Source organism: Rosa rugosa, chromosome 7, assembly GCF_958449725.1.
Source record: "Rosa rugosa chromosome 7, drRosRugo1.1, whole genome shotgun sequence".
NCBI classification, from domain to species: Eukaryota; Viridiplantae; Streptophyta; class Magnoliopsida; order Rosales; family Rosaceae; genus Rosa; species Rosa rugosa.
Window position 1 is genome coordinate 5,911,103 of NC_084826.1, and position 11,168 is coordinate 5,922,270.

General features: G+C 38.3%; 2 protein-coding genes across 2 annotated transcripts; both read left to right on the plus strand.

Moving 5' to 3' along the window:
• The first annotated feature begins 4,803 nt into the window (after positions 1-4,803).
• LOC133719695 (cyclic phosphodiesterase-like) lies at positions 4,804-5,863 on the plus strand. The gene is made up of 3 exons (XM_062145865.1): positions 4,804-5,223; positions 5,375-5,423; positions 5,554-5,863. The coding sequence occupies exons 1-3, from the start codon at positions 5,014-5,016 to the stop codon at positions 5,760-5,762; spliced, it is 468 nt and encodes a 155-aa protein (XP_062001849.1). The 5' UTR covers positions 4,804-5,013; the 3' UTR covers positions 5,763-5,863.
• A 2,340-nt stretch (positions 5,864-8,203) lies between these two features.
• LOC133719832 (cyclic phosphodiesterase-like) lies at positions 8,204-9,766 on the plus strand. The gene is made up of 3 exons (XM_062146017.1): positions 8,204-8,563; positions 8,678-8,723; positions 9,393-9,766. The coding sequence occupies exons 1-3, from the start codon at positions 8,237-8,239 to the stop codon at positions 9,590-9,592; spliced, it is 573 nt and encodes a 190-aa protein (XP_062002001.1). The 5' UTR covers positions 8,204-8,236; the 3' UTR covers positions 9,593-9,766.
• Positions 9,767-11,168: the final 1,402 nt, after the last annotated feature.

The following is an 11,168-nucleotide window of genomic DNA, read 5'->3' on the forward strand; positions in this document are numbered from 1 at the left end:
CCCTCTTGATAGGATTTCAAAACACAAAAAACTCCACAACATTTGGTTTTGAACATTTAAGGACAAAAGTTTACATTTAAGGACAATATGCTCTCCACTTGCCACATGTCATGAGTTAATTTACTTTTTTATCCTTAACTACTTATTTTGACTTGTAATCCCTTTATAAGGATTAAATCTTACAAATAAGGACAATCTGCTCTCTACTTGCCACATGTCATGAGTTAATTTACTTTTTTACCCTTAACTACTCCTTTTGACTTCTAATCCCTTTATATTATTATTTTTTTTTCGAGAATAATCATTTTATGTTACTTTTTTTTTCCTTGAGAATAATCCGTTTATGTTACTTTTTTTTCCCCCTTAACTACTCATTTTGACTTCTAATCCCTTTATATTACTTTTTTTCTTTTTCTGAGAATAATCCCTTTATGCTACTTTTTTTTTTTTTTCTGAGAATAATCTGTTTATATTACTTTTTTTTTTTTAGAATAATCCATTTATGTTACTTCTCAAAAGCAAAAAAAAAAAAAAAAAAATCTTTCTTCTACACGTTGCTAAGAGAAAGAATCTCAGACCTCACTCTCCTACTACTCTCATCTCATCGCCTAATCCTACTATTGCACTCGTCCAATCCTGCTACTACACTCATACTCGTCAAGTTCTGCTACTGCACTGTACTCGTGTCCAGTTCTGCTACTCATGTTCTGCTACTGCACTCATCATCGCCTAATCCTGCTACTGCACTCGTCCAATCCTGCTACTGCACTTGTACGCTTGTCCTGCTACTGCACTCGTCATCGCTTAATCCTGCTACTGCACTCGTCCAATCTCGCTACTGCACTTGCTGCACTCATACTCGTCCAGTTCTGCTACTGCACTTGTACTCTTGTCCTGCTACTGCACTCGTCATCGCTTAATCCTGCTACTGCACTCATACTCGTCCAGTAACAGGAGCAGTAGTAGTAGCACGAGCAGGAGCAGGAGTAGTAGCAGGAGCAATAGCAGAAGCAGGAGTAATTATATCATTTCAATTTGAACAGTAGCAGATTATATCATTGATAGTAGCCGATCATATCATTGAACCAAATAACAAATTATATCACTGAACAGTAGCAGAGCATATCATTGACATAAACTATAAACTATATAGTAGCAAATCATATCATTGATAGTAGCCGATCATATCATTGAACCAAATAACAAATCATATCACTGAACAGTAGCAGAGCATATCATTGACATAAACTATAAACTATATAGTAGTCGATCATATCATTGATAGTAGCCGATCATATCATTGAACCAAATAATAAATCATATCACTGAACAGTAGCAGAGCATATCATTGACATAAGCTATAAATTATATAGTAGCATATCAATTCAATTTGAATAGTAGGAGATCAAGAATAGCTTTTATCATGGTTAGAAAGACTGAAGAATGAAAATAATTTCAAAAACAGGGTTGGAATGAACTTTGGGGGCAATAATTTCCAAAACAGGGTTGGAATGAAAATGATGCTTTGTATTTTCAAAAGACCACACCCACCCAGTAAAAGTATTAAACAAATAAACAAATTATAACTGAAATTGCCATAATTAGATAGAATCCAAAATTCCCAAAAACTCATTCCCACCCAAAAGAGAAAAGCCATAAAGATCCATGAAATCAATTCACAGTAATCCAAAAACAACACTAATAACATCCAAATTATAACTGAAATTGCCTATTGTAGTGTTTCGTCAGGCCATCAACCTGCATAAGTTCTCTAATTTGTTTCGGAGTACGTGGCAACTGCAAAAAATCCAAAAACACTTCAAGTTAGATACTACCCTTGATGAGGGGAGTATAGAGAGTATAGCACCCCACCAGATTAATGCAGGCAGAGAGAGAGAGAGAGTATAATCGTTATTGGGCTAGCAAATCAATGAATACAAGTTGATTTGATCTTTCACAGATTCATACTAATATCTTCATACCAAAAGACCTATATGGATGACTAGCACAAAAACATTAAACACAATAAGCTCAAGTTCAATCATGGAAAAATTAAGTAGCCATAGAAGGAAGAATACAGTAACTCAAATGATAAACTTGCACCTTGTGCATATTCAACCATTCAGAAACCCACAGTTCCATATAATTCTTAAGAAGCCAATCCATGAACATTAAACAAATAAGCAAACAACACAAAATTGGAAACTCCTCCGATTTAAGTATCTAGAATCTAGAATCCTCAATCACAAAAATCAGACATTTATATCTTAATTACATAAACACTTGAATTAGAGTCTCAGTAACCTTCCACTAGAAGCCGAAGGTAAGCTTCAATTCCAATATCACACACAATAAACTGATTCACTTCCAAGCAGCTGATGATACATGAAAACAGAATCCATGAAAATCATCACGAAACTAATTCAAATCAACATCACACATAACAACATAAACAAAACAGGAACCACCCACATACAAATTTATCAAGATGATTCAAAAACCAACTCGCATAAACCTCTTTTCAGCCGACAAGTCCACTGCCCACTTCAAGTACCCCTCTTTCCAAAATTCTGAACAACACCCAGAACTTGAGAACTGAAATCTCCACCATGAAAGAAAAATAGCAAAATCAAGCAAATTTCCACTCTGAAACTACCAAATGCAGCTGAAAACCAAAACCCAACTCAAAGATTGCAACTCAAATTTTCACATCCAAGCCAACTACCCGAAACCAACCCAATAAGTAATTCTACTCCTACTCCTACTACTCCAACCTCCTCTCACTCTTTTCACATCCTAATTCGAAGAAACATAAACGAAGGCAGCGAAATTGGAGTAAAGGCTTACCTTATCGACCTCCATTGAAGCCAAATTCGAGCTGAGCACGGATTTGAATCGTAGTTGCTACTGTTGTTGGCCCTATCGCTGGAGTTTCTGCTACTGCGAAATTGGGGTTTTTGTTTTGGCGTATCGTTGGGTTTAGGTTTTCCCCTTTTGGGTTAGTGGCAATGCCCGTAAATTGTGATGAAACTCGAGCATTTTAGTCATTTTACATTAAAATTGGGAGTCATGCTTGCATCAGTTAGTTTTTGGGCCTGGGCTCATGTCCTTATTTGTATAAATATTTTTACAAGTGGGTTTTCTGTGTTTACATCTTTGGTCATGTGCTACTATGTAATTTTCTATTTTTTTTTTGCCGACTGTTCAAGACTTGAAGCGTTTTTCACTAAATATTTTCATTTACTATTGTTGAAAAGACAAAAAAGGATATAAAAGAAATAAGAAAACAGCATTTGGCATCCACGGCAACTCCGGCTGATTATTCTCCGTCTCAATTCTCAAGCCGCCTCTCATTTCGTTGCTGTCTATCTCTTGGAGTGTTCCTTCCCCTAAGCACTCAGGTAACATAGAAGCTTTTATTATTTAATTTTTCTATTTTTTTTTTTAAATCCCTGATGGCCTGATCTACTTGCAGTTTCAACCATCCTTTCTGTCCCTAAACAGTCCTCTAATTTTATCACTGTTATTGACCTACTTGCATGTTGCTTATCTCAGTCCCTCTCTCCATCTTGACCTAGCTCGCTTCTTCCACTGTCTCTGTCTGTCTTGGGCAGTCTTATAATTGTTAAACTTTACCCTGCCTGAATATATGTGTGTGTGTGTGTGTGTGTAACATTTACAGTGTAGTATTCTGACCTGGGTGATCTGGTATTGATTTTGTGTGTGTGTGTCTTGTAAGGAGAAAATGGAGAACCAGAAGTTCATAGCTGAAATGGCAGAGTTTGGCAAAAATATTGGTGAAGATGTGGTGGAGCAAATCCTATCAATTCAGCCACCCAAAACTCTGATGCGCTTCAAGTGCGTCTCTAAAAAGTAGTATGCCCTAATGGCCTAATCATCAGTCGCAGGTTCGTAGCTAAGCACTTCTCCAATTGCATGCACAAAAAGCACTCAACTTCTACTTGTGTTCTTTTGAAGCATTTAGTCCATAAGGACACCAACACTGACGAGACTGAAGAGGTGTTCTCAGTCCTTAATTTTCAAATTGATAAAGATAATGATGGTCGTGATGAGCGTAGCGTTCTTATTAGTTGTGAGGATGTCAAGATTCCTCTTCTTATGAGTCTAGAGACTAGGGGCGAGTCACTTAATGGGATCATTTGTCTAGCTATGGCTAATTCTTGAGGAATTCAAGCTCTTCCCACCCTGCCATACCTTCCGGACCAAGAAACTTGGTGGAGGTTCAAGGAAGCAAGGGGATTTGGAGGCTCTCTCAAAGAAGCTTGGTGGCGATACATGGATGCACTAGGATTTGGATATTGTCCCAAGTCTAATGATTACAAGTTCTCTATCTAATGGCACAAATGACAAACATTTAATGAATGGGATCGAAAATTCAAAAGAAATCTACGTGATAAAGCTATAACTCGTTCCCCTGTTTTAGTGAAAGAACAAGTTGGAGGATTAAAGCAGTACGTCTAAGAGAGAATTCTGGTGCACTAGTGTAAAAACTCCTAAGGTACGTCTTTAAGCAGATCAGTACAACCATATCCTCATACATCCTTATGGATAATCAATTACAAATAAATGATATACGTAGTCATGTACATATGAACGTAATTGGCTGCCATCATCAATTACTAATAAACGATCTGAGTAAACATATTAATATGATTAATATTTGACAATTGCATTCCTGGTTAGGAATGCAAGAGAATAGGACTGTCTAGAAAATAGGCTTTTGTGAGGCTCTAACACGTGACAAACTCTACCTTCATCAACTACTTCCTAACGATATTGGCTTTTCCCTTTTGATCTTTCTTGTGTCTTCTCTCATTTCTTTCTTTCTTTCATTTCGGTCATTGATCTCTTTCACTGAATACTTGAACCATTATCACTGTGGCAAACCAATCTGAATCAAGCACGGCTACCAGCACAGACGATCTGAAGTTGCATCGGTGGGCGGTATGGGCGATCCCACCTGATATCATTTGTAAGAGAGTCAAAACGGTGATGGAGGCCCTCCGGAAGGAATTTGGTGGGCCTGAGGTTGAGCCCCACATCACTGTTGCAGGGTCCATTCTCTTCAATCGCTCAGAGGCCATTGAAAAGTTCATCGGTGCATGTAATGAGATAAACCCCTATGTTTGTCAAGTCGATCAACTTGAGACTAGCAAATTCTATTTCCAATGTGTTTCCCTTGTCTTTCAGACAGATCATCAGGTAATTGAGCTAATTGTTGGTCATTCTGCACTCTAAATTTAATGTTTATTTATTTTGAAATAATTGAAAAATCACAAGAAAGTAAGAATGACATCTAGTGTAAATTAATTCTTTAAACGATGGTAACAACATAATTTGATTTTGTTCTCAGTTGACACAGGAAACTGGACTCTTGGCTGCGCGTATGTATTGCAATAGTGGTAAGATCTTTGCAACAATTTTCATGGAAAATCACATTACTATATGTGGTTAACATCCTCTTTTTTTTTTTTTTTAATCAAGATGAGTAATAAATTGGATTTCTATTCTGGTTCTTTGATCGATGCGCAGCTAATATGCCACATTTGAGCTTGTTCTATGGGGATCTTACAGATGAAGAGAAGAAAAGAGCAGCAGAAATAGTGAAGAGTGTCGATGAGGGACTTTGTACCATTAGCTTCACCATAAATCGGATGCAATTGTACAGGGTTAACTTCGAAGATAAAACTCAAAAATCTTGGGAGATGGTTTCTGAATGCAACCTTCGACCTAAAATCTAAAATATATGCTTGTTTACAGCAGCCTTATATTGTAATAATCTCTCTTGCACTAGAGTTCTACAATTTCTCAGGATATCTACGATGACAAACGTGTTCTTATATTGCATGATCCATAACTCAATTTACATACTACTGCTAAAGTTTTTTTTTTTTTTGATCAAATAAGAACTTCATTAATAATGAACTGCTTAGAACGAGTTTTGGGCGACATCTCTTACGCAGAAATGGCCACTAGACTTCCCACTGGGAACTCTATATACTGACTCTAAACTAGCACTACAACTGTATGACAAAGACAAAAAGCGCAGGAGCAGTAAATCCTTGACATCGCACCTCTCGTCCAGCCAGTAAGAACTCTAAAGCTAGACAACTCACTTGTGTCGACACTAACTCACCAACCAGAGTCCTCCTGACCAGCTTTTGATCGACCAAGCCAACACTCGTTGTGACCTAAACTCGACCAAAGGGGTTGCCGGACGTTCAAACCTGGGACTAAAGAAAACCCAACACCATCACCACCCTATTGTCGACACCATCCATCCTCCACTGCTCCAAAACGCCATCGCCTCGGACCCGATTCCAGATAGGAAGGACCCACTAGAAGGCCAAGGGTGATGGTCTAGCCAGACTGTTTGCCACCGCTGCTGACCTAACTCCAGAACAGGAACGATCCCCGAGACCGCAACAGAGAAGATCGTCTCTGCCACACCTTTAGTAGTGTCATATTACCAACAATAAAATAAAACCAAATCCTAAAACAATAGTAACAGCCAAACCCGCCACCCTGGCAAACCCGATCCACCATCGCACCACCACCAGCGGCCCCCTGTCCACCACGATCTCCACCTATCAACCAACCAAACCCAACTAACAAAACAACCTAAAAAATAAAAAAACATGAGAATTAAAAATAGATCCAAGGCCCAATCTCAAAGCCCCGGCCCAGTCACTCCCAAGGAATTGGCCAGCCCAGCATCCAACCCAAATCTCAATGAGAAAACACCAGTCCACCACCCAGGCCCAACGTAGCATCAACACCGCCTCCCCCTGCACAGCGACGCCGACCCTGCCGCCATCTCCATTGCACCACCTACACCGGCAGACCACCGTCGAGTCAAGGCCCCGATCACCAACACTCCGCCTTCGCAACCAAACCATAGCAAATCTCAGTTGAAAAACCCAAATTGCAATTCTGAGAGATCGGGGTCGAAGCAAAAGGACCGATCGATCCCCTTGCCGCCACCCAGGTTGCCCATCCCCAGCCAGTCCTATGACCTGATCTTGACCCGCCCCTGATGCACCGACGCCTTGAACTGCAGCGGCGCCCTGAGGTACCCACCACCGATGCAGCGCCGTCCAGGAATGGTATCTCACTGAATCTGTCGTCTTCTGCCAATAGCCGGATCCAATCAAGGCCGGCCCTGAGGGCTGCCGACTGAGGCGGCTGCCTCAGGCCACCGGCCTCCGGCGGGCCTCCGTCAGTTTTTTTTTTTATATATAAATATAGATTTCAACAAAGGTTATATATTTTGCTTCGCACTAGTTGCATGATGGGCCGTTGTAGTTCAGTTGGTAGGTAGTCTAGTGACTTACATTTATGAGCCACCCCCACCCAAGTTCGATTTTTGAGCTTGTTCAATTCACTTTGCTTTTTTTATTTTTATTCTTTTTTCTGGTTTACCTTACTACTCTTTTATTTTTTATTTTTTTGGTTTCTTTTGGTATAATCACCTTTAATTCCTTTTCTTTGTTGCTAATATAATTTAAGAAAATAAATATAGATGTAGCAAAATACTATATGAAAATTAAATTTTATTATTGAATAAAACAAATTTGGTTGATCGAACACTATTCATGAGGCCACATTTTATTTATTCGCCTCAGACCTCTACAATGTCAGGACCGGCCCTGGATCCAATCCTACGACAGATCCACATCACAGCAACAGACAACCCGTCCGGCTGCACTCACCACCCTCCGACGAGGCCAGAAGCCTGCTCGGCGCGGTGAGCCGCCGGACGAGCACAAAGGAGAAAACGAATACTCTAGGTTTTTTTTTTTTTTTTTAGGCGTTACTACTGCTAAAGTTAGGAGATGTAGATTGTAGAGGTTCCACCACCATTCAAAATATAACCCGTTTGATTAAATTAACACAAAGTCTAAAAAAAAGATTTGAAATGGAAACATTTGCCGATGCACTTTTGAGCAAGGAAAATAGAGGGATGAGATTTTACGATATTCAAAGTTTTGTAAAATTTGAGATTCCACTTATGATCAATAATGTGTGCTAGCTATAGCAAATCAATTTTTCGTTGAATCACACAAACCATATTGCTGACCTTGAGGTAGCCAATAGAGAAAAGAAAATAAAAAACCCTAAGAAAAAAAAAAATAGGACTGAAAAGAAATCATCTGCCCTTAATTTCAGTCATTCAAGTACACGTACCTTTGGCTTTTGCACCAACTCTCTTCTTATGGCAAACGTAGAACCAACCACAGCCGGAGACCAAGACGCCGCCAAAACACCTCACAGGTACGTAGCGTGGGGCCTTCTGCCCGATCCGGTTTCCCGTCGGATCAAAAACGTGACGGAGGGCCTCCGGGCCGAGTTCGGTGGGCCGGAGATCATCGTGCCCCACATACCCATTTTAGGGTCCATCATTTTGACGGAGGAAGACGCCGTCAACACCTTCAGACAAGCCTGCCAGGCCATCGGTACCATCCCTTGCAAGGTCACTCACGTCGCCACCAGTCCCTTCTATTACCAGTGTGTTCACCTCTTCATTGATCCAGACCATGAGGTAGTTTATGACTTGTTCATATTTTACATGATCAGTAGGTTTAGGTTTAAATATTTTAGATTTTTAGATTTATGATTTAATGTACGTGTTTGATTTTCTAATTTATTTTCTCAGGTGCAGCAACGAACTGAAACTTTCGCGCGCTTTTTCAGACGCATTAGTAAGATGACTTAACCTGTCCTCAGATACGGATGTTATTGATTTGATGAAAGATAACATTGATGCTTAGCCTGCACCTGGAGATTTGTTATTAGCGAATAGTAGTGTTTTCCTAATCAATAATGGAGCAAATTTTACAATACATACAACATGTTATAGGTGATCATCTTTTTGGTACAATAGGTCAAGGTTTTGGTGAAGATAGTCATATTTTGTGTGAAAGGTGTTGTAGTTTACCTTAATTTTCATTTTTCAATTTTGATTGAAATATGGAACATGTTAGAGTAGTTTTGGGTGTGGAAGCTTAATTTCAAACAAAAATAAGGGTCTTTCTGCTGTTGTTCTGTGTCTGCTCTTTGATTTGACATTATTTTTTTTCACTGAGGCATAAATGCTAGTGATCACTAATCACTACAAGTACTATTTCTAAATACTTGTTAAACTAAGGCTAAGTTTATATGCCATTAACAACCAACAGTAAGTACTCTTCTCAAAGTTAACATATCCAATCTCACATTTAGAAGCAGCCAATTCGTGTTATGTGTTAATTTGCTTTGCATTAAGAGAATGAAGGTTATTAGATTGCCATTGCTGATACTTCCTCTGAAAATTTTGAATTTATTTAAGCATGAAGAATACTGATTACATGGATTTGCGATTTGTACTGCAGGTAATATGCTACATCTGAGTCTCCTTTATGGGGAGCTGACAGATGAAGAGAAGAAACGAGCTCAAGAAAAAGTTAGTGTTCTGGATGAGGCCATTACCAGCTTCAATTTCACCATAGATCGCCTTGCATTGTACAAATGTCACGATGAAGACAGAACTCAACAGTCTTGGGAGAAGATTCTTGAACTCCGCCTTCATTAGGTTTTAGTTCAATATTTGAGCTTCTCGCTATACTAGTTGAGCCTAGCTAGTAATGAATTGTCATTCAACACTTGGAGTGTGATCGATAGTTCGATCAAGTACAGATGTTTGATGTCTGATGCTATATGCATAGGTTTTGAATATTCATATTTTTTAATTAGCAACTCAGCTTCAGGTGTTGAATATAGATAGGTGTTGAATATATGTCTTTTAGCAACCGGTGGTCAGATATATCATCCATTTCGCGTAGGAATATAAACTGAGAGCAAATGATAAATTAACTAAGGACAATAACTATGCTTTTGATTTGTGTAAATATGCATGATAGTTTTTTGGAGCTTTTGCTTGGCTGTGTTTATTATCTATGTGGATGTATCTCATTGAATGGAACCATTCAATTACGCATCTTGATATCGTGTATGCGATATTCTTTAATTGATAATTTTTGGGATATCATTTTATATATAGCTCAATGACGTGTCTGTCATTACATCTCATGCTTTATACATGGATCATTACATCTCATGCTTTATACATGGATGTAGTGTTGAATATTTCAAGCAGAATTTTTATTGATGCACGGCATTCTGTTATGCAGTTTGTGCCAAGGTTAACTATGGACATAGTTGAAACATATCGAATCCGCAACCCACAGTTTTAAGTAATCAGAATTCAGAAGAACTGAATTCAAAGAGATATTTGACCAGCCCATCAATTGGAGTGCTCAATAAAGACAAAATAATGTTGTTAACTCGGATCATATTCCGACTGTAAAACTTGTCAACCTTGGTTATACAACATATCCAATGTTTGTAATTGCTATTTTATTAAGCTTACTAGCTTATTCATGTCAACATATGATATAATTCAGGCATTTAACAGACCCGTAGCATACAGGGCTTCTTACCTATTATATATCTAAATGCTATCCGATGAATTTGAGATAATGCATTCATTTATTTACCAAGTGAAAGAAACTGAAAGACATCTCATCATAATATCTTTTCCCAATCCTCCACTCCCAATTCAGTGCTGTTAATTGTTGCATCTCGATCAACTTGCTCTTCTCCAATTCTTTCTCCGTCTTTTGTCATATTTTATTTTGACTAAAAAATACTAAATCATGTAGTGACATTATATCAAAACATTCACCTTCTTTTGTGGTAAAATTATTATCTCATTATGTTCGTAGCAAAACAAGATTTTGCAAAAAAAGATTCGCAACAAGAATTTATTGAAATAATGATTACAAGATCTTGCAATCCCATTGATTTTTCAATTCCCAAATTGTTGCTAGTTAGGTAGGCTATTCTAGGTATAACAAGGTTATAAAAATAAACCAAAAGCAAGAATGACTGAGAGCTAGTGTATATACTGAAACTACACCTGCAACCACTCCAGATCACTCTTACCAGCACGGAAAGCATTATCAATATCTACAATTTTAATTTCTATCTAACAAACTCTAGAATTCAGGAACCTTGCTAATTCAAATTCCCTTCAACTTGAGAATATATTTAAGTGCATCGAATAGTCTTGTTTAACACACGATATCAATTCGGTCATGAAAACCGCA